General features: G+C 45.6%; 1 protein-coding gene across 1 annotated transcript; it reads left to right on the top strand.

The window, feature by feature from the left end:
• Positions 1 to 1,725: 1,725 nt before the first annotated feature.
• GSG1L2 (GSG1 like 2) lies at positions 1,726 to 22,944 on the top strand. Its single transcript, XM_054459124.1, has 5 exons — positions 1,726 to 2,043; positions 12,929 to 12,976; positions 14,570 to 14,722; positions 15,951 to 16,062; positions 20,912 to 22,944. The coding sequence occupies exons 1-5, from the start codon at positions 1,734 to 1,736 to the stop codon at positions 21,168 to 21,170; spliced, it is 882 nt and encodes a 293-aa protein (XP_054315099.1). The 5' UTR covers positions 1,726 to 1,733; the 3' UTR covers positions 21,171 to 22,944.
• Positions 22,945 to 24,238: the final 1,294 nt, after the last annotated feature.

Here is a 24,238-nt window from a genome sequence, read left to right as displayed (position 1 = left end):
TGCCTGTACCTCGCATCGCCTAGGGTCCCTGGAACAAGCATCTGTTTTCTGTAGTCCTTCTGTACATAGGGCTGGACAAGAAACAGGCCTATGAAGTCCTTGGGATTCCCTGATTCCGGAATCCAACACTAAGGACCTGCTCCATGCAAAAGGCAATGGTGAGGCTGTCTCACCAAGACAGCCACCCAAACAGCCCCTGGTCTTCCATCAAAACCAGCACCCTCCACAACAGCCCAAAGGTGGAAGAAACACAGGTGTCTGAATAGATGAACAAAATGCGATCCAATAAACACAGGGAATATTATTCTGCCTTGAAAAAGGAAGGACATTCTGATACATGCTACAAGATGCATGAAGCTTGAGGACATTATGCTAAGTGAAGTAAGCAAGTCACAAAGGGACGGATACTGTATGAGTGCACTTACAGGAGGCACCTAGAGTAGTCAAATTCATAGAAACAGAGAGAAGAATGGTGGCTGCCAAGCAGGGGAGGAAGGGAAATGGGAGTTGTGTGACGGGTACAGATGATGAAAGATGAAAAGAGTTTTGGAGGTGGATGGTGCTGATGGTTGCACAACACTGTGAGCGTAGTTAATGCCACTAAACTTTGCACTTAAAAATGGTTGAGATGCCAGCCTGACCAACATGGTGAAACCCCGCCTCTACTAAAAATACAAAAATTAGCTAGGCATGGTGGCACATGCCTGTAATCCCAGCTACTCTAGAGGGTGAGGCAGGAGAATCGCTTGAACCTGGGAGGCGCAGGTTGCAGTGAGCCAAGATTGTGCCACTGCACCCCAGCCTGGGTGAAAGAGTGAGACTTCATATAAAAAAAAAATGATTGAGATGGTCGAGTGTGGTGGCTTCTGCCTATAATCCCAGCACTCTGGGAGGCCGAGGCGGGTGGATCACCTGAGGTCAGGAGTTTGAGAACAGCCTGGCCAACATGGTGAAACCCCGCCTCTACTAAAAATACAAAAATTAGCCAGGCATGGTGGCGGCACCTGTAATCCCAGCTACTTGGGAGGCTGAGGTAGGAGAATCACTTGAACCCAGGAAGTGGAGGTTGCAGTGAGCCAAGATTGTGCCACTGCACTCCAGCCTGGGCGACAGAGTGAAACTCTGTCTCAAAAAAAGAAAAAAAAAAGGTTGAGATGTTTAATTTCATGTTATGTGTGTTTTACCACAATTTAAAAACAATGCCCTCTGGCCGGGCGCAGTGGCTTATGCCTGTAATCCCAACACTTTGGGAGGCCGAGACGGGTGGATCACAAGGTCAGGAGATTGAGACCATCCTGGGCAACATGGTGAAACCTCATCTCTACTAAAATACAAAAAATTATCCCAGCATGGTGACATGCACCTGTGGTACCAGCTACTTGGGAGGCTGAGGCAGGGGAATTGCTTGAACCTGGGAGGCAGAGGTTGAGGTGAGCCAAGATGATGCCACTGCACTCCAGCCTGGGCAACAAGAGAGAAACTCCATCTCAAAAAAAAAAAAAATGCCCTCCTGCACACCTACCTCCTGGGGAGAATGGCAGGGCCAGCACCCTTGACGGGAGTATGCCCCGGCTCTGTGACTCTGGATGTGGTGTGGCAGCACATGCAGCTCCCCAGGGGGACGTGAGAGGAGGCTGTGTGAGGATGCCAGATGGCAGAGCTGAGGGGCAGGAGTGATGAGGCAGGAGGAGGGGGCCCCACAGCTCATCCTGCCCCACTCACCTCACTCAGCCATGGACAGGGCCAAGCAGCAGCAGGCGCTGCTCCTCCTCCCCATCTGCCTCGCCCTCATCTTCTCCCTCACCGCCGTGGTCAGCAGCCACTGGTGTGAGGGGACCCGGCGGGTGGTGAAGCCGCTGTGCCAGGACCAGCAGGGAGGGCAGCACTGCATTCACTTCAAACGGGACAGGAGCAGCAATGGCAGGATGGACAATGACAGCCAGGCTGTCCTGTACATTTGGGAGCTGGGTGATGACAAGTTCATTCAGCGGGGGTTCCATGTGGGGCTCTGGCAGTCCTGCGAGGAGAGCCTCAATGGTGAAGGTGAGCAAAGCCTGTAGATTCTGGGGGTGACAGGTGTGGGATGGGGCAGGGGCTCTGGAGCCAGGCTGTCTGGGTTTGAATCCTGCATCTCCACTGACCGTCTAGGTATCCTTGAGTAAGTCCCTTCACCTCTCTGAGCCTCAGTTTTCTCATCTATAAAATGGGAATAATAGCAGTACTTACCTCCGAGAGTGATTGTAAAGATGAAATGACCAGATTCACATACAGCGCTTGCAACAGGGCCTGACACATTGCAAGTGTTCATTAAAATTAGCTTTTCTCGTTTGTTCTTGTCACTGAATCCCTGGTATTTAAAATCCTTTGGGAATGAAAGGTGGCCCTGACCCAACTCGAAGGTGCATCCCTGTTATTTCTCCTGCACTTGGAATGATCTTGGAATGAATCTTTAAAAACAGAAGAGCGTTTTTACCTCTCAAAGAATTGAGGAGGGAGGAATTTGACTCTTCCATATTAGGCAGCCTGGCTGTAAGCCCGCGTTCAGGGACAGAGTACTCTTCCCTTTCTGCTTGGGACGCAAAACCTCCAAGGCAGAAAAAGGAGGACTCCTCCTCCCATCCGCATTTCTCTCCTGACCTCAGCTTATTACAGTCAATTTCTTGCACAGCTTTTTAACTTTTCCTGGAGTTTCTAATTGCCTTTTCTTTTTCCATTCTCATAGCATTTGTTTTTTATTCCTGAGGCCTAAGTAAAAGGCAACAAGAATGAACCCCCTAAGGCCCAGCCTGGTGGCTCATTCCTGTAATCCTAGCACTTTGAGAAGCGGAGACAGGAGAATCGCTTGAGACCAGGAGTTAGAGACCAGCCTGGCAACATAGGCAACAGAGCGAGACCTCTCTTTACAAAAGGTTTTTTTAAAAAAATTAGCTGGGCATGGTGTGGTGTGCCTGTAATCCCAGCTACTCTGGGATGATCACTTGAGCCTGGGAGGTTGAGGCTGCAGTGAGTCATCATCGTGTGACTGCCTTCCAGCCTGAATGATACAGTGAGACCTGTCTCAAATTAAAAAAAAAAAGAACACTCTGAGATGCTGTATGTTCCTCCCCATCACCCTTTCTCCCAGTGGTGGCCACTGTGGGGCAGTACCCAGCCTGACTGACCCTCCCATGTATCCAGGCCAGTGCCTGTGTCTTGTGCTTTAAGTGTGGTACAGACACTGCAATAGTGCCTGGAGCTAAGGCTATTTAGGGACCTCCCCAGTTCCTCTCTTCTCAGGGAGTGCTATCTTCCTAGAGTCTCTTCTCTACCTTCACGGACAGATGCAAAAGTCCCAGGACCCTGCATCCTGGAGGATTTCCAAAACGGTTCCAGAATTTTGGTTTGGAAACTGTATTCACCATACTTATAGGCAAATCGCTTGGGAAATTCCATCTCCTTTCCAAGTTCTCATATGAGGACTGCCTATAGTACTTCTGTTTCCACAGCTCTATCTAGGCGTCACACCAGTTACCAAATGTATCACCCAAGGAGCTTGTAAAAGAAATATCCAGGTGCCCAGTCCTGGAGGTTCTAATTTAAGAGAGCCAGGGTGGAATCTAGAGGTCTGTATTCTTTCTTTATTTTATTTTATTTATTTATTTATTTTGTGATGGAGTTTCCCTCTTGTTGCCCAGGCTGGATTGCAACGGCGCAATCTCAGCTCACTGCAACCTCCACCTCCCGAGTTTTAAGTGATTATCCTGCCTCAGCTTCCCCAGTAGCTGGGATTACAGGCATAAGCCACTGTGCCTGGCCAAAATTTTTTTTTAAAGAAAAAGAATACAGGCCAGGCGTGGTGGCTCACACCTGTAATCCCAGCACTTTGGAAGGCTGAGGCGGGCAGATCACCTGAGGTCAGGAGTTGTTGAAACCCCATCTCTACTAAAAATACAAAAAAATAGCTGGGCGTGGTGATGTGTGCCTGTAATCCCAGCTACTAGGGAGGCTGAGGCAGGAGAATCGCCTGAGCCCAGGAGGCAGAGGTTGCAGTGAGCCGAGATCGCGCCATTGTACTCCAGCCTGGGCAACAAGAGCAAAACTCTGTCTCAAAAAACAAACAAACAAAAAAAAAGTTTTAACCAAGGTGATATTTACTCATAGACAAGAGATGAACTCATTTTGAAAAGCTACTAAGAAAAATCAACAGTCCCTTGCCCATTTCTTCTCCATAACTTAGTCCCACCCTTCAGGAGAAACCACAGTTAACTTGTTTCTTCTAGTATTTTCTTCCATGTTTTCAAAAACTATGGTTACATAGCCATGACTTCATCTTAGATGTTACCTCGTAACTTCCTGTTATAATAAATAGGATTTAACTCTCTCACACCACAACATCCCACATACCCTCTGTCATCTTCCTAATAAAGTTATATCGCTGCTTTATTGAAATCAGTAAGCCAATAATATATTTTGACTCTATCAATATTGTTCATTATAGCATCAAAGTTTGACTCTATCAATACTGTTCATTATAGCATCAAAGTGGGTGCTATGGTGATGTTTACTGCTGTGTTCAGCTTTTTGCTTTTTCTGGAGTTGCCCATTGCCTCTTTGTTTCTGATCCTTATGGCACTGGTGTTTTATTCCACTCAACTCTATTTTATCTGGTGGTATTCGTGTTTCTAACAAGCCCCCCTGGTGATTATGACACACACTAGAGTCAGAGGAGCCCACCTCAGTGTATACCAAAGCCCTCTGGAAAGAAGGGAGTCAGCGCAGTGCAGAGTGAATTCACCAACAGTCATTTCCTTGTCAGGCACAGGGGCAGGAGGATGGGAGGAGAGAAAGGTGAGTGAGCCCCAGTGCTGAGAGCAAGGATCCAGTGGGAGAGACCCACCTAAGGTACAAACGAACAAGGAAAAAGATGATAATGGTTGTAACAAGGACGCACCTATGATGTGGAAATGGAAACGGGGGTGATAGAGTTTGGATAAAAAGTCATCCCCATTGTTAGAGGTGGAGTCTGGTGGGAGGTGATTGGATTGTGGAGGTGGATTTACCACGAATAGTTTATCCTTGTTCTTTTGGTGCTGTCCTTGCAATAGTGAATGATTTCTCATGGGATCTGGTCATTGGAAAGGGCGTGGTGGCTCACACCTGTAATCCCAGCACTTTGGGAGGCCGAGGTGGGCGGATTGCCTGAGGTCAGGAGTTCGAGACCAGCCTGGCCAACCCGGTGAAACCCTGTCTCTACTAAAATACAACAACAAAAAAAAAAAAAAAAAAAAAAAATTTAGCTGTGTGTGGTGGTGTGCACCTGTAATCCCAGCTACTCAGAAGGCTGAGGCAGGAGAATCGCTAGAACCCGGGAGGCGGAGGTTGCAGTGAGCCGAGATCGCACCATTACGCTCCAGCTTGGGCAACAAGAGTGAAACTCCATCTCAAAAACAAAACAAAACAAAACAAAAACTAAAAAAAGAAAAGAAAAGTGTGTGCCACCTTCCCCCCTTCTCTCTCTTGCTCCCACTCCCACTGTGTGATTGGCAGGTTCCCCCTCTGCCCTCTGCCATGATTGGAAGTTTCCACAGGCCTCACCAGAAGCTGAGCAGATGCCAGTTCTATGCTTCCCGAACAGCCTGCAGAACCGTGAGCCAATTAAAAGTCTTTTCTTTATAAACTACCCAGCCTCAGGTATTCCTTTATAGCAATGCAAGAACTGAGTTACACAGAAGGAGAGGTTATTTATAGCTCTAGGCATAGGGAGGACCTCATAAAGGATGTGGCCACTGTGCCAGGCCCATAAGGCTATGATTTTAATAGATGGAGATTGGGGATGAGAACGTTCCAGGAAGACAGAACTGAGTGAGCCAATGTCTGAGGCAGCATAACCGAGGTATTTGCTTCAGAACACAAGGCACGGGAGAGGAGGAATCCTTAAGTTCTTACAGAAGAACTTAGCTCACATGGCTTTTCCATGTCACCTGAGACAGCTTCTCCTTCCCTGCAACATAAGGTTTCTGTCATCCAAGCAGGAGGAACTGAGCAGACATTTCCGAAACAGAAAAGGCCTCACTGGGCCAGGCGTGGTGGCTCACACCTGTAATCTCAGCACTTTGTGAGGCTGAGGAGGGCAGATCACTTGAGGTCGGGAGTTCAAGACCGGCCTGGCCAACACGGTGAAACCCCGTCTCTACTAAAAATACAAAAATTAGCCGGGTGTGGTGGTGGGTGCCTGTAATTCCAGCTACTCAGGAGGCTGAGGCAGCAGAATCGCTTGAACCTGGGAGGCGGGGGTTGCAGTGAGCCGAGATCACGCCACTGTACTCCAGCCTGGTCGACAGAGTGAGACTTCGAGGAAAGAAAAAAAAAAAGCCTCATTGGAGAGAACTGGAAGCTTGCTAGTCATGATGTCAGGAGGAGCTAGGGCCAGAGTAGAACCTGAACTTGAGGACAAGAGTTGGAAAATTAGACCAATGGGAGGGAGCTACTTCATCAGTAACCAGGGAGCTGGCAGGAAAAATCCACATGGGCTGGGCTTGAGGAAAGTGTGGAACTGGACATTCTGGCACGAGTGGGAGCAGCTGCAACCTGGCTACCTGCATATGGCGTGGACCATAGTTACACAAACACTACACAGGTAGATGGTAAAAGTGTCCCCAAGATTTCTGATAAAAAATTGTCACTCAGCTTGTGTGTGTGTGTGTGTGTGTGGTGTGTGTAACTCAGCGTTTGTGTGTGGTGGTGGTGGTGGCATCTTCTCAGCCTAAAACGAGCTGAAAGCGGGAGTGAGAGATGTGTGAGGCTCTTTCAGTTTCCTTCCTCTAGAGGAAGTCCCCTTGGCACTTCTGCAAACCCACAGAGCGTTTACTTCAAACACACACACACATACACAGACGCACACACAGACACACACACATGCACACACAGACACACACACATACACAGACACACACAGAAACACACACAGACACACAGACACACACAGACACAGACACACACACACAGACACACACACACAGACACACACACACACACATACATGCACACACACAGACACATGCACAGACACGCACACACAGACACAGACACATGCACACACAGACACACATGCACACACAGAGAGACACACACACACAGAGATACACACATACGCACACACAGACACACACACAGATACACATGCATGTGCACATTTTCCTGGATCACACCACAGAAGGGTTTTTCCTATACTGTCAGGAGCACACACTGAATCTAAAGTGTTCTCCATGATTCATGGACAACAGCAAGGAGAGATAAAGGATGTATTTCTTGACTTCTGTCTTCATCCATTCTCTTTTGCTTAGGACAGAATACCAGAAACTAGGTAATTTATAAAGAAAAGAACTGTATTACTTACAATTACGGAGGCTGGGAAATCCACAGTCGAGGAAGCACATCTGGTGAGAGCCTTCTTGCTGGGGAGGACTCTTCACAGAGCCCCAGGGAGGTGCAGGGCAGCCCATGGCGAGGGTGCTGAGCATGCTAACATTCTAGCTCAGCCCTCTCCTCCTCTTCCTACAAAACCACTAGTCCAACTCCCCACGAGAACCCATTAATTCATGAATGGATTAATCCATTCACAAGAGCACAGCCTTCATGACTGGAGCATCTCTTAAAGTTCCCACCTCTCAATTCCGCCACACTAGGGATTAAATTTCAACATGAGTTTGGGAGGGGACATTCAAACCATAGCAACCTGTTTCTGAATTCTATGCAACTATATTCTTGTACCAGGACAGAAAGAGCTCTTAATAAGTACCTCACTGGATGTCCTCAAATATTACTCCTCAGAGATGCCTTTTGAGATGCTCTTTGTAAAAGTAAACAAAAAGTGTCTTGAAGTCCAACAAACTGGAAAAGTTTGTTGTAATATGTATGTAATATGTAATATGTAATATGTAATATGTAATATGAATGTAATATGTTACATTCTCTTCTTAAAAATTCACAATGCACATTAGCACATCAAAATCTCTATCAAAAGTCCCCCGATACAGGAATTTGTTTAACATTACATATTCCAGTGTTTCCCCAAATTTATGGAGCATAGAAGAAATTTTTTATGTTTAATAAGGATCAATATTTTATAAGACTATTGTTCGGTGGAACGCACTTTGGGAAAGGCTGACCTAGAAGAATAGAGCCATTTTACGGACGAGAAGACTGAGTTCCAGAGATGTAAGTGACCCATGACCCATGGAATCCCACCTCACTGCAACCCTTGCCTCCCGGGTTCAAGCGATTCTCCTGCCTCAGTCTCCTGAGTAGCTGGGATTACAGGCGTGCACCACCACACCCAGCTATTTTTTTTTTTTTTTTTGCATTTTTAGTAGAGACGGGGTCTCACCATGTTGGCCAAAGATAGTCTCGATCTCCTGACCTCGTGATCTGCCCGCCTCGGCCTCCCAAAGTGCTGGGATTACAGGCGTGAGCCACGGTGCCCGGCCACCTGAAGTGCTATTTTAAGACATCCTATGCCCAAGCCACCTCCAAGAACTCTATCCTTTCTCCCCAGTGCCTAGGATGTCTTTAAAGGGAACCCACACCTTTGATCCCACAATCTGAAATGACAATTCTTGGCCCAGGCAGCACTTACACGAAATGTTCTTTTCCTTAGGTGAGTCTGTGAATCCACAAAACCTGTGGATTTTAGATTCTATGCTGTTCTGCTAAACTCAAAAAGTTCAGGACAGAGGGACCCAGGCACCCCACAAAGGATGGGACGGAGTGCGGGTTGGGGGAGAACAAACTGACAGAGGATGTCAGAGTCAGGCACGGAGGGATCGGACGCCACTTCCTCGGGCTGGCTTGCTGTCCTGCTTGGCTGCTGAAGCACTCAAGCTATGTAACACCCACCTCCCTGGCTTCATGGGATTTATAAAGATTTTTTCTTTTAATCCTGCTGGCTTTATTCAAAACGAACACCATTTCTGAGGATTCGTATTCATCAAAGGGGTCACTAGGCTCTGACTCTGGGCCCAAGCTAAACTCACCCATCTAAGCTATTCTGAATTCTCTTAATCTCCCTGGCTGGCCTCCACCTTCTCTTTGCACAGCCCTGGCTCTGTGCTGTCCTCGTCTCTATTCCTGGTGGGAAAGGCAGCTCTCTTTAGAAGACAAGTTAGACCTTCACTTCTCCGTGCATTAGGTAGAAAGACAAGAAGCGATTCAGAAAAGGCCTCTGAGTCTTAGGTGAGAAACTCCGGTTTTTAATTCTTGACTCTACTAATTCGTGTCAGCCTCATCTCCTCCAGGTCCGTAAAATTGAGGTCATTGTACTTGTCTTTATTAATAACTCAACACTCAAAACAGTGGAAAGGCCAGGCGTGGTGGCTTATGTTTGTAATCCCAGCACTTTGGGAGGCCGAGGCGGGTGGATCACGAGGTCAAGAGTTTGAGATCAGCCTGGCCAACAGGGTGAAACCTGTCTCTACTAAAAATACAAAAAATTAGCTGGGCATAGTGGCGGGCGCCTGTAATCCCAGCTACTCGGGAGGCTGAGGCAGGAGAATCGCTTGAACCCAGGAAGCGGAGGTTGCAGTGAGCCAAGATCGTACCATTGCACTCCAGCCCTGGCAACAGAGTGAGACTCCGTCCAAAAAAAAAAAAAAGAAAAGAAAAAGAAAAAACTGTGGAATGCCGTTCACAAAATACTTTCACAACTTTCTCACTAGAGACCTTTTATTAGACCCATTTTGCAGATGAAGAAAGTGAGGCTCAGAGAGGCTAGGAAACTTGCGATGATGACTGACCATGGCAGGACCAGGCAGAGATGCCAGGTGTTGTGGATTTAAATGCCACACATTGCCAATGGTATCTATCTGCGGCCAACATGTTGGCCTGACTCGCCAGGGTATGGTTAGGATCGGATGAGGCGACGTGAGAGAAGGCTCTGCATCAGCCCCCGAGTTCTTCGAGAGAGAGCAGGGTGTGAGGACCGAGGGGTTTCCAGTGCTTTGGGGACATCCTTGGTAGAACTGGCAAGGCTCAGATGAATTATTTCCTCTGTGATACTGCTGCTGACATCAGGAGAAGTTACCAATCACATTAATCCAAAGTGACTTAATTCAAATGCTGCAGAGGCCGCTGTGGCTGCCCATGGACCGACAGGTCCCTGATCCTGTTGCCCTCAGCCCCAGGCTGTGTAAATATTCTCCTTCAGGCCCTCTGAGGTGCACAATCATGTGACACACGAATCCCTGGCTGCACATTCGAGTCAGAAAGCATCCCAGTGGAGAAGCTCCAGGAAATGGTTACATCATCACCCCAACCTGGGTGTTTCTCCTCCCTATAGCTCAGCAGAGGGGTGATGCAGAAGTGTGAAGGAATGAGGCCAACGGGTACTTGGAATTTCACGAGGATAGGCATGGCAAATGTTAAGGTTTATAAGCATTAGACATGCACTGCCAGAAGCGTATGCTTGCACACATATCATCCTTCCCATGTGCTGTGACTGGATATTTGTGTTCCCTCTGCAGGTTCATATGCTGAAACCCTAACCCAAATGTAATGGTATTAGGAGGTGGGGGCCTTTGGGTGGTGATTAGGTCATGAGGGTGGAGCCCTCACATATGGAATTAGTGCCCTTATAAGAAGAGGCTAGAGAGCGAGCCAGATCTCTTTCTGCCATGCGAGGTTACTACAAGAAGCTGTCTGCTGGCCAGGCATGGTGGCCCATGCCTGTTATCCTAACACTTTGGGAGGTTGAGGTGGGCAGATTGCTTGAGCCCAGGAGTTATAGTGAGACTCCACCTCTACCAAAAAAAAAAAGTTAGCTAGGTGTGGTGGCATGCACCTCTAGTCCCAGCTACTTGGGAAGTTGAGATGGGAGGATCACTTGAACCCACGAGATTTTGGCTGCAGTGAGCCGTGATCCACTGCACTCCAGCCTGGGTGACAGAGCAAGACTCTGTCTCCAAAAATAAAAAAATAAAAGAAGCTCTCTGCAACCTGGAAGAGGGCCCTCACCAGAACCCAACCATGCAGGCATCTCAGACTTCCAGGCTCCAGATCTGAAAAGCTGTTCCTGTTGTTGATAAACCACCGCATCTATGGTAATTTGTTACAGGACTAAGACACTATGGGACCCTGAGGAGGTGGAAGGTGAATGCTGGGTGGTGCTGGGGAGGCAAAAAGATGGGCTCTGTTTTGGGAAGTCAGGTTGATGGAGAGAGGACATAAAAGCTAACAGGAGGAATTTAGACTTGATGCTAGGGGAAATAGGGAGCTGTAGAGAGTTCTTGAATAGGAAAATTAAATTACTTGGGATTTTCTCTCCTATAAAAGAAAAAAAAATTCTTGAAGTCTACAGATGCTCCCTAAACTTCCTCTGTTCCTGGAATCTTCCAGCAATGGTAGCTGGCATAAACCTTGCCCTTGGGGTTGCTTAGAGTCTGGAAATAAATAATGGTTCATGCTAACCACCGTAAAAATGCTCTAATAGAACTCATTATATTCTAATAAGATTTAAATGCATATGAACTGTGATAGAAGCTTTCCTAAGTATTGCTTCATGTAATCTTCAAAGCAAGGCTAAGATGGGGACTGTTGGATCTATTCTAGTGATAAGAATGCCATTCCTTTGAAGAGTCAATGGGAAAAAACCATGCTCTGCTTCAGCTCCCACCAGGATCAGACTGGGGGTGGCTCCCTTGTCTCAGGCATCTTTGCACCCCCGGCACCTTTCCTTGATTGCATTAAGTCAGTGATGTAGCGGGACAGCGCTGGGCCCGGGCTCTGCAGCCCTGAGCTCTAACATGGAAACTGCCTCTACCTACGCTGTCTTGAGCAAGCCACTTTCCCTCAGAGGCCCTTGAACGCACTCCCGTAAACTGTGTGGGGATGAACCAGATGATTTCCCAGGCTCCTCCCACTCGAGAGTCTATGATTCTGTTTTGGGCTGACGTGTTAGTAGAGAGAGTGCAAGACACTCAGCTGGGACAGGACCCCAGAGGGTGACTTGCCATGGTCTCAATCCTCCATCTGTCACCCCCTAAATCAGAATTTGGTTACATCTTCACACCAAGTGGATATCCATGGACTTAGAATTTTAAAGGGAACTGCATATCTAAGGCTGTGGCTCCAGATTTTTCACCTGATGTGTGCAACCTGACAGATGACACATACAAAGAGTATCTATCCCCCTGGAGCACATAAATGAGTCTGGTGGCGGGTTCTGCCCAATACCTGGTACACACACAACGATTCCTCCCTTTCACATTCAAGAAAGCATGATGGAATGCAAGCAAATGCGTGACTCACCTGCTAAGAGTCTTAGCAACAGACATGGCTCTGAATCTGCTCTCACTCATTTAAAAATAAATTGCGAACTTTGATCATTTCCCTTCAACAAGAAGCCAATTATTTTAGATTCATACCATAATGAATGCTATTTCCAAAGCTGAGAATCCCTGGTCTAAGACTTGCAGTATTAGTCCATATAGGATAGGTTAGGCTGCAATAACAAACAATCCCCCAAATTCCAGTGCTTTAAACCAACACATTTATTTTTAGCTCATTCTGTATAGACTTTTCAGGTTGGCAAGGGGTCTGTCCTCATTGTAGCTATTCGGGAACCCAGGCTGATGGAGACTTTCTCTTGACATGGGCCTCTGGGATCACAGAGCAAGGGAACAAGAACCAAGGGAAAAGACACTGGCTCTTAAAGCTGCTCAGATCCATCTCATTTTTGTTCCCAGTTCACTGGTCAAAGACTGTCATGTGGCCAAACCAGAGTCCAATAGGGCGGATTATATCAGGCTCCCACACAGAGGGGCAGCTCATGTCCCTGAGCAGTAAAGCAGTCTGCACACTCCCCATTCCTCATCCAGTTAAGGGGTTAGAAATTCACCATTTGCCCCCTGGTTGTGAAGTATAACCCACTTCTGAATGCATTCTCTTTATCTTTCAGATGAAAAGTGTAGGAGTTTCCGGAGTGTCGTGCCAGCTGAAGAACAAGGTAAATACCTTAGTCACAGTCTGCCCACTAGCACTCCTCATAGCTTAGACTATTTTTATAGTTTTATTGGGAATAGGGGAAATGATGAGAGAGTCATTGATGATTTTTCCATGAAGTCAAGTCCAAAAGCTAGAACCACAGGCTCTCTTCCTGTGCCCTATAGCCAGTGGTGTGCTGGCAAATGTTTAACAACCAACTTTGTAGGGTGGATGGGAAGCCCTGATTGGCAGCATTGGCCGTGTTCCATGATGTAAATATTCCCACCATAGCCAATTTCAATTGCAAGATGAACACAGCTCTCAGTTGCAAGATGAACACAGAGCTGTGAGATGAGCTTCAGCACACCACTGCCTAGAGCAGTTTTTTCTTCTCTCTAAAGCTCCCTAACACTCAGTATCTTTGTAATTACTTTCTTAGTGTCTGTTCTCCCAGCTGGAGTAGAGGTTTTGTGAAGGCATGGATCACGTCTATTCATTGCTGTGTCTCCATTACCTAACTTGCCTTAGAGGAGTCCTTTCGCAAAGATGAATTTCCTTTTCTGTCCCTTTTCTCCATTGCTCTCCACTGCCAACAGAGTTCCTTGAAGCCACAGGTGGGATCCTCTCCAGAAAGTAAACAAGTGGCTTCCACAGAAACAAATGAGGTTTTGGTACCTGCATTCAGGACTCTCCAACTCACAGACCCTCCCCCCCCCATGCTTGTGTAACTTTTTCTTGCAAAAGGCAAAGATGATATCTCCTGGTAAAATCAAAACATCATGGTGAGAGGTGAGGCTAGCTGGGCTTCCTGGGTCTAGTGGGGACTTGAGGAACTTTTCTGTCTTACAAGAGGTTTGTAAAATGCACCAATCAGGAACTTTTCTGTCTTAAAGAGGTTTGTAAAACGCACCAATCAGCACTCTGTAGAGCGCACCAATCAGCGCTCTGTAAAACGCACCAATCAGCACTCTGTAAAAAGCACCAATCAGCAGAATTCTAAAAGTAGCCCATCGCGGGGAGGATTGGAAAAACGGCACTCTGATAAGATAGAAACGGAACATGGGAGGGGCCAATAAGGGGATAAAAGCTGGTCACCCCAGCCAGCCACAGCCACCCTCTCAGGTCCCATTCCTTGCTCTGGAAGCTTTGTCCTTTTGCTCTTCACAATAAACCTTGCTACCGCTCACTCTTTGGGTCTGTGCCACCTTTAAGAGCTGTAACACTCACCGCGAAGGTCTGTGGCTTCCTTCTTGAAGTCAGCCAGACCATGAACCCACTGGCAGGAACCAACTCCAGACACAGTGGTAGTTTTTGAGCTAGGGCATGGAGACCCCCAGCACCACTCATGTCCTCACAGCAGGGTTTTGCTTAGTTTCCCCGCCCCCACCCCACCCCCCGTTCAGCTATGGGCAATCCCTACAACCGTCTCTTTCAGCCCTGAGGAGTGCCTTTCCATTGCCAGCTTTCTAAGATTCAGCAGAGGCATCTGTGATTTTCACTCCAGCCTGTCTGTTTTTCATGTTTTGTTTAGAAGTGAACTAAATCAAAGGATTGAACATTTTAGTACTTCTGAATTAGAAATGTCCAGCGTTTCCAACATCCCTTTCTTTGGCAGGTTTTTTGTGGCTGTCCATTGGGGGCGAGGTCCTGGATATCGTTCTGATACTGACAAGCGCCATCCTCCTGGGCTCCAGAGTGAGTTGTCACAGCCCTGGGTTCGACTGGCTCAGGGTGGATGCCTTGGTAGCCATCTTCATGGTGCTGGCAGGTACTTTCCAACAGCACCCTTGGAACAGGCTGCCCCAGAGGGAAAGCAGAGTGTCAGGCTGGACATGCTTATTGCCAAAGAACAGGCTGGCTCTTTCCCATCAATGGCCATTTGAGCAGGGCAGGTGGTCCGCTGGATAAGTCACCAATGAATTCCATTGGCTGGAGACAATATTCTTAGGGTGACAGATGAAAAGGGGCTAAGCACAGATAGAAAGTGAAATTTATCCGTTTGTCTTTGTCACAACCAGGGAAGAGGGTGCCCTGGCTCTGACTGCTGACATCACTTCACTGAAAACAGCACTTAGGCATGAGTCTGTGGAGGGATCCTGCCCAGGTGCAGATGTCTCTTTAATGGGTGTATGACCTCAGGCAAGTTACTTCTCTAACACAGAACACTATAATGTATCTCAAAACACTTTGGCGATGACTAAATAAGAGTGCACCTAGTATAGAAGAAGTACTCAATAGATGGTAGTTTTAAAAAAAGTATCCACATTTGGTATAAATATTCCATAAAAATAAAGAACTCCTTTTTTTTAGTTCTACTTCTGTGTTCTCCAAGCAACTTTTAAAGCCACTTAATTGGGTCTCCTAAGTGGGCCTTTCCAGGGAGAAAGAACCCTGAACAAATGACTTCCTTTAGTCCTCAAACTGGATAAGAAAAGTTACTCATGTTAAGTTAATCATCTAACAGGCCAATTTGTACATCATTGTTGTGCTTGATAAGTGTAATGCATCTTTCCTAAGTCCTTTTTTTTTAAAGTCCCTTTTAATTATTTCATTTTACTTATTTATTTATTTGGGACCTCTCAATCAGAGGTCCCCCCAGGGTGGTCTCAAACCCCTGAGCTTAAGCAATCCTCCCTCCTCAGCCTCCCGAGTACCTGGGATTACAGGTGCATGCCACCATGCCTACCTCCCTCAAGTCTTATCCTTAGCAAATTGGATGATAAAATCCAATTTCTGATCTTCTTAGGAAGGAACCAGGACATGGAGACTCCTGCCCAGGTTCTGACAGGTCCTCCCTGATTATGTCTTTCTGGATGTCTCTTCAGTTTCAATTGTGGGAAAGAGATGTCCAGCGGAATGTTTAAGGATGAATACATGCAGATACATCAGAAGGACTTTATGAATGCTAGAGAGCTCCTTACAGCCAACTCACGCAGCATAGAGTTCTTCCATCATGTGTCTTCTTAACTGTGACTCACAGAGCTTTCCTTGCACAGGGCTTCTAGGCATGGTGGCCCACATGATGTACACAACCATTTTTCAAATCACTGTGAACCTTGGACCAGAAGATTGGAAGCCTCAGACCTGGGACTATGGCTGGTCATATTGGTAAGTTGCTTGGTCATGGTGCTCAAGTCCTGGAGGATCAGGAGAGATGCACATAAAGATACACATAAGTTTTGCAGGATGACCAACCTTGGTCATAGTGCTGGCATCTGCCAGTATTGTGACTTTGGGTTAATTCTGTGACCCATCTGTAGCCCAATTCCCTCATCTGTAAAGTGAGGATACCTGCCTCAAATGTTTGTATAGGGATTTAAAGAGATTATGTTTATAAAACTATTTGCACATAGTAAAGTCCCCGAGAAATTGAGACGTTGTTGATGATCAATTCTTAAACACAGTGTGGGAGGAAGTGTCTTGATCTATAACTCCTAATAAATACTTCAACTGGGGGAGACCCAGCCCCTGTTTCTAATGCAAAGACAAGGTCATGACATGGGAATTCTGTTTCTAACTGACTTGACCATATTATCCAAGACCACAGGGGTTCTCTTTGATGTGGACCTCTGAAGCATATCGTATCTTAAAAATAGATGTACATAACTTACATTTTCATCTTATATAACAACCTCTTATGTTACTTTCCTCTTTGTAAAACACATAACACGTTCAGGGCTCACTCCCTCATCCTACTATTCTAGGATTCAGTGAACACACGTGTGTTACTGTGAGCCATATGCTTCGTGAGTTGTTAGAGTCTGAACTTTTCTTAGTCTTCGTCTTCCCAGTCTGAAGATGTTAATTTTTACAAATGTTTCTCTGGGCACCTGTCCCTCCACCTGTTTGTCACTTAGCTACCCCCCTTTGAATTAGTGCTATTGGTTCTGGGGGGCTATCACTGGCACCTTACACAGTTGAGAGTGTAGTTGCAGCAGGGCTCAGATGAATTGTAGGTGGGTTCTCAACCGTGGCCAACTTGTACTGCACTCCTTTTGCTATGGATAGAAGCAAATTCCAAACACCAAAGGAGCCTGAAGAATGGTCTGTTTGTTTCCAATATCATTTTGTTTTGTTTTTGTTTTCTATTACTTTCAATTACTTAATTTTTAGCAAAAGAAGTATATGTAAACGGTGGTTAAAAATCAAATAGTACTAAGCGTAACTATCTATCAATTCCATTCTCTCCCTGTGCCACCCTTCTGATACCCACCAAGTTCATTCTGTTTGTGCTTAGTAAACCAGTTACTGTGATGATGGGTCTTAAAAAAGATTTATTCACAGGGAAGATAAAACACTTATTCACAGGGCAGCCCAAAAGGAGGTGGGAGAACAGCTCTCAAATCCGCCTCCCTGAAGATAAGGTTTAGGGATATTTATGGGTTAGAGAAGCAGGGCGGTCTAAGGCAAGAGGAAAGGTGATTGGCAGTGAGGAAAAATAAAAAGTCACTGGTGATCTGTGCAAGCATAGTCAGGGTCATGGCTCTTCACAGGATGCATGTTCAGAAAATGGCAGCATTAGCATATTCTGAGGGTAGGGTTTTTGGCTTTCTGACATCAAAAGGCCACCTCTCAGACACTTGCACAGGATCAGCTGAAGGATCAGTGGTCTCAACCAGTTTGAACTAGACAGGAGCTGCCCCAGGTTCCTGAAAAACAAGCAGCCATTACCATGGTGACATGTACATCAGAAATGTTATCTGTAAGGAAGCCAGTGAAGGTTAAGTTATAGAGTTTAGTGGCGTAGCTTTTAGCTATATGGGGACGAAAGAAAGCAAGCAACCAAAAGCAAGCAGGGCAGGTTAGGTTTGGTGGACCTAATCAGATTAGCTTGTCAGTTTCACTTCCAAACCCCCAAAACCCTCAGTCTTCCTGCCCTATTCCAGGCTTGTTGCAGTCTAGAGCTATCATCATGAGACTTCCCTGCGCCACTCCCTTATCTTGGAATGCTATTTCTTAGGTCCCATTGAATTATCTTATTTAGGTTACATCTACCTTTTCTGGGAGTACATCCTTCAGTAGCTTCCTGAGAAAGGATCCAATGAGAGATAAATTATTTTACTCCTTGCATGCCTGGAAATTCAATACTCCATACTTGATTGATCGTTTGGCACAGTGCAGAATTCTCTGCTGGAAATCATTTTCCCAAAGAATTTTGATGGCTGTACTCCATTCTCTTCTAGCATTCATAGTTTCTGTCAAGAGTCCAACACCATTCTGATTCATGTGCCTTTGTAGGTGGCCTGTTATTTTCTTCTCTTTATGACCAATGTTCTGAAATGCCATGATGATGTCCTTTGGCGAGGATCCTCTTTTCTCCACATTCATCCTTCATCTGTGTGCTTGGGGTGGGGGTGGGGAGCCTTTAATCTGAATATTCATGTCCTGGAATTATGGTGATTTTTGTATTTGTATTATTTCTTTGATTATTTCCTTTCGTAGTTTTTGTTCTCCTTTTAGAAAACTCTTGTTAGTTAGATATTAGGTCTTTTGGGTTTATTATTCCAGGATCTTATTACTTTCTTTATATTTTGTTTCTCTTTTTATTATATTTTCTGAAAATTTGTCTCTACTTGTCTTCAAGCCTTTCTATTGAATTCTTATTTTGGACTTATTTTAATTTTCCAAGCTCTTCCTTGTTTTCCAGCTGTTCCTTTTTCATAATATCCTGTCTTGCTTTATTGATACAGCATCTTCTTTTCTCATATTCCTCTGAGGATATTAATCAAAGGGTTTGGTTTTTGTTGCTGTTTTCTTTTGTTCCTTGTGTTATCTCTTTCCTTCAGAATTCTTTGCCCTCCCCACTTTGTTGTTCGACCTTTCCCCCAAACATTGGCATCTTTGATTGTCAAGGATAATTGGAAGCTCTAGAGCAGGGTTGGTATTTATCTGCTGGTAGACTCTTTTGTTGTTGTTTTGGCATGTGATTGGGTATGGCACCATCTATTTTATCTTGGAATTCCACTCCACAAAAACACACACAAATATCGATTTGTAGAGGTTCTTTCCGCAACCTGTTAGTATCTTCAGAAGGGAATCATCCAATATCTGCAGGAAGTGGAGTGAGCTTGTATGCCTGACTGATCATTTCTGAGGTTAGGCATAGGAAAGGGCTGGACAGCTTCCCACTGCTGTGCAGATTTCCATACAATCCCATTTTCAGACCAGCCCCTTTGGGTCTGGCTGCCTTCTATTGGGTCTGCTGTCTCTGAATCTGGAGCCTTTCCTTCCATTCACCTTCCCCAGAGAAAAAAACTTTGCTCTCCTGGGGGAAAGGGAGGTGGGGGAGAGTGTTTGTGGTAAGGAGGAGACTGGGGAAAGGGCTGCATTTTTTGTGCCGTATTTGTGCCTCAAGATGCTGCACCTCTCAAGGATTCAGCAGTGCTGATGTAACAGGCATCCTTCTTGCCTTGTGGGTGGCCCTCATTGCAGACACTTTCTGTGTCACATCCCTCACTCCATGAATTAGTCATCCCTCTCCCAGCTGTTTCCATACTCTCGTGTCTCCTCTCCAATTCTCCTTGTCCTTGTGTGTTCACACTAGTAAACATCCCTTTACTCTCATTTCAGTGGGGGTGTGGAGTGATGCAATGAGTTTCTGCCCTCATTTAAACCAAAATAATCACCTACTTAATGAAAACACGAAGCAAGGCCAGGCCCAACCCAGAACCTTGACATGTGTCCTTGGTTAACCGAGTCCACAGCATCAGGAGGCAGCAAAGTACCTGGACTCACAGGGTTTGCAGCCGCATCCAGGATGTTCCACTTTCTAAATGGTGGTCGTGGACAAGTTGCTTAACTTCTGTGTCTCAGTTTCCTCAACTGTAAAATGGAGATAATTATAGTGCCTCCATCAGGGGATCACTGTGAGGTGTTCAGTTAGACAATCTGGTGCCCATCACAGCACCTGGCATACATACAAGACTGTTTATTATTGTTAATCTTATTATTATCCATTGGGAAGTGTCTGGTTAGCCCTACATTTTGCTTTTCTTCTCTAGGTTGTTCTTTGTCCACCACACAGCCCTTCTCTTTATCTCATAATAATGCAAACATTTGAACACCCTTTGGTATAAAGTAGATGCTAATTACCATGTTCCCAAGACAGTGCTGGGTTCTTTGAAGGATGAAAAGTGTAGCCCATCATCTCAGTATGCAACGGGCTCACAGTCTGGATGAGGATATAAGAATAATGATGCTGGTCAGGCGCAGTGGCTCATGTCTGTGATCCCAGCACTGTGGAAGGCCAAGGCGGGCAGATCACCTGAGGTCGGGAGTTCAAGACCAGCCTGGCCAACATGGTGAAGCCCTGTCTCTACTAAAAATACAAAAATTAGCCAGGTGTGGTGGTGCATGCCTGTTGTCCCAGCTACTCGGGAGGCTGAGGCAGGAGAATTGCTTGAACCAGCAGGCAGAGGTTGCCGTGAGCCAAGATCACGCCGTTGCACTCCAGCCTGGGTGACAGAGAGAGACTCTGTCTCAAAAAAAAAAAAAAAAAAAAAGTAACAACACCAATGCCACTGTCCTGGGTTAGAGCCAACAACAGCAACATCAGTAAACTTCTATGCAGCAGATGCTATACTAAGTATTAATACTTCCCACGCATTCGCTCATTGAATTCCTCACAGCCCCCCTGGTGGCAACATTGATATTATTCCAGTTTTGCAGATGAGGAAACTGATTCAAAGAGGTAAAGCAACCAGCTCAAGGTCACGTGGTTAATACAAGGTGGGGCCACGGTGCAAAGCCAGCACAGTGACTCCAGAATCCATTCTCTTAACACTTGGGCTAAACAATACGTTGACTAGACTCTGGGATTTGTGATCAAAAATGCAGGTCCAAATTTAGTAGAACAAGGAGCTGTTGTTTTCTCCAGATTGACCTCCAATCTGGAGAAAACAGGAAGTCCTGGAATCACAGCCCTCAGCCCTTTCCTAACGGTGCCTTCTGTTGACAGCCTCGCCTGGGGTTCTTTCGCCCTCTGCCTGGCTGTGTCGGTCACGGCCATGAGCAGATTCACCGCAGCCCGCCTGGAATTCACCGAGAAGCAGCAGGCACAGAACGGCAGTCGCCACTCTCAACACAGCTTCCCAGAACCCGAGGCTTCAGAGAGCGTTTGGAAAACAGGAGCTGCTCCTTGCCCTGCTGGACAAGCCTTCAGGAATGTTTCTGGACACCTCTCACCAGGCGCCCCAGGCAAGGTGTCCATATGCTAGCCAGTGTCCATGGCTGCCACATCTGCACGGGCAAACAAGCCAGGCACTGACACTCAAAATATACACCCTGCCTCTGGGTTGCACTTCAGGAGACTGCTGTCCAGGGAAAGCTTCCATTCCCACCCCTCCACATCTCACCTTTTACTAAACACCTTTGGCTTCAGCCTTTGATTCCTGTTAAAATGCCAGTACCTTGAAGTGAGATAATGCTTACTGAAGATATCAACCATTGACACTCTAGTATAAAAGAGAGCTTCTTAATGACAGTGAATTTGATAAGGATACCAAAGAAAGAGGGAGGAAGACAGTATTAAGGGGAAGAGAAGTTGAAGAAAGGGGAAAGCAAGTCTTTTTAACTACAAAGGATGCAAAATGTGTTGTCCGCATAGGTTTATTGACAGAAAAATCCAGAAAATGTTTTCTCCTAATTGACACACACAATAAAGTATGTGTGGCTATCTCATACTCTCTTTTTCATTTGAATCAAGAAGACAGAAATTTCAAAATATGTTTCCTGTTATTTTTTTAAATATTTTTTCTTGGAAATTTTGTGTTTCTACTCATAGTAAAATCAGTTTGGAAGGACAGTCGAATGATAGAAATGAAAACACAGTCAAATGGAATGACATCTTATCTTAGTTTAAGTGGAACACATGTTTGAGTTGTTCTGCTTAAATTAAATCACCAGCCACTTTTGCTTCTAAAAATAAACATTACCAAACATGCAGGTCTTGTTGGAGGCAGTGGTGGGCTGCAGGATTCCTAATACGGTCATCTGCAATATTGTACCAATTCATCCCATGTCTAGCTACCATGTTATTCAGGCCACAGGTTGTTCCACACATAATTTGATTTTTTGAAAAAAGAAAGGGGGCTGGGCGTAGTGGCTCACGCCTGTAATCCCAGCACTTTGTGAGGCCGAGGTAGGCAGATCACTTGAGGTCAGGAGTTCGAGACCAGCCTGGCCAACATGGTGAAACCCTGTCTCTACTAAAAAAAAAATATCAAAAATAGCCGAGCATGGTGGCACATGTCTGTAATCCCAGCTACTCAGGAGGCTGAGGCAGGAGAATCGCTTGAACCTGGGAGGTGGAGGTTGCAGTGAGCAGAGATCGTGCCACTGCACTCCAGCCTGGGCAATAGAGTGAGACCCTGTCTCAAAAAAAAAAAAAAAAAGAAAAAGAAAAGAAAGGGACTGCAAACTCTAACAACCTTCAATATGTCCTTGTTCAGATCCATTTTAAAAATTATATTCGTGTGTTTTGTAAACATATCATTTCTGGGAAAAAAAATCCAATAAAAATCTGTTTATGCTGAACTGTAACACTTGTACTATCATAAAATAAATGAAAAAAACCCAGCTACCTTCGTGTTTGCAGCTCAAGGTGAGCACCTGCCTGACAAACGTTGCTTCTGTGGAATTTTGTGTTCCATTGCACTAAGCATATATGAAGAGATATACAATGGATTCTTGCTGGAATAAGCCCAACCCAGAGAATGTGTGCTGGGGTTCCCTGCGCCATGTGCTCACCTAGAGCAGGAGAGTTTGTTCCCACAAGCCTCTGCCCTTTGCAGTGTGCAGGTTCTTTTATATGGTTTTTCATCCCTATGTATTCATGTAGGCAGGTCCTGTGTGACTGTCACAATATCAAGTCAAAGTCTTATCTTACAGGGAAGGAAATACACTGGAGAGAGACTTCACTGAATTCACTCTTGTGAAAAACACCTGTGAACACTGGCTGAGGATGCCAAGGAAGAAATAAATTTTTAAAAATTATTTGGACAAGTTTTTATTTTTATTTATGTATTTTATCAAGTTTTATTTTAGGTTCAGAGTGGGGGTACATGTGCAGGTTTGTTACATGGGTAAATAAATAAATTTTTGGCTGGGCACAGTGGCTCACACCTGTAGTTGCAGCACTTTGGGAGGCCCAGGCAGGTGGCTCATCCGAGGTCAGGAGTTCGAGACCAGCCTGACCAACATGGTGAAACCCCATCTCTACTAAAAATACAAAAAATCAGCTGGGCGTGGTGGCAGATGCCTGTAATTCCAGCTACTCGGGAGGCTGAGGCAGGAGAATCGGTTGAACCCGGGAGGCGGAGGTTGCATTGAGTCGAGATCGCGCCCCTGCACTCTAGCCTAGGCAACAAAAAGAAAACTCTGAAAAAAAAAAAAAAAAAGAGAGGGAGAGAAAAAGGAAGGAGGGAAGGAAGGAAGGAAAGAAAGAAGGAATTTTTGGAGCCATGTGAGGGCAACTGGCATCATCAGATGATACACTTGGCCCCTGGAGAACAAAGCCAGTGGTCAGTCAGGCAGGACAGAAGGTGACTGGTCACTGAGGCTCAAGTCAAAAACCATTCTTTGCTACATCCTCTGAGCTCACAAGGCACTTTGCTTCCTTATAAATGTTTTAAATGTCAATTTTATCAAAGTATAACACACGGAGAGAAAAGTATACAAATCACAAGTGTACAGCTTCATAAATGTTTAGAAAGTGAACATGCCCATGTATCTGCGCTCCACCTCAAGAAACAGAACCAAGGCACCTCATTTCATCTATCTTTGCTGCAATACACACCCAGTTGGATCTTCATTTGGTATAATGAAATCATCTCTTTTCATCTTTCCCCCCCTCATCCATGCTACATTTTTCTATGCAAGAACTGTTCTATGTACCCTCAGCATCTAGAACAACGGTTGATAAATGGAAAATGTTATATTTGTATATACTCATATGTATATGTAAACATATGAATATGCATGTGTGTATACACACACACACACACAGACACTGTCAAATAGAATCCTTTTTAGCTTTCGATGGGAAGTAATATAGCTCATGATTGAGAGCATGGACTCTGGAGTCAGACAATCTGCATATACATCCTGGTTCCTCACTTTGACCTTGAGCAAGCCACTTAATCTCTCTACACCTCAGTTTTGTTACCTGTAAAAACAATCCTCCTATTTTTTTTAATTTCTGAGACGAAGTCTCGCTCTGTCGCCCAGGCTGGAGTGCAGTGGCACGACCTCGGCTCACTGCAACCTCCACCTCCCAGGTTCAAGT

This window comes from Pongo pygmaeus, chromosome 19 (genome assembly GCF_028885625.2).
Source record: "Pongo pygmaeus isolate AG05252 chromosome 19, NHGRI_mPonPyg2-v2.0_pri, whole genome shotgun sequence".
Lineage (NCBI taxonomy): Eukaryota > Metazoa > Chordata > Mammalia > Primates > Hominidae > Pongo > Pongo pygmaeus.
The sequence above is the reverse complement of the archived record's forward strand: the minus strand, read 5'-3'. Positions and strand labels throughout refer to the sequence as shown.

What these genes read in the sequence shown, in the direction of transcription:
- GSG1L2 (XM_054459124.1), top strand. Translation starts at nt 1,734, where the DNA reads ATGGACAGGGCCAAGCAGCAGCAGGCGCTGCTCCTCCTCCCCATCTGC. An exon ending in GGAGAGCCTCAATGGTGAAG is followed by an intron (nt 2,044 to 12,928) that starts GTGAGCAAAGCC and finishes TTTATCTTTCAG; the next exon opens with ATGAAAAGTGTAGGAGTTTC. An exon ending in CGTGCCAGCTGAAGAACAAG is followed by an intron (nt 12,977 to 14,569) that starts GTAAATACCTTA and finishes TTTCTTTGGCAG; the next exon opens with GTTTTTTGTGGCTGTCCATT.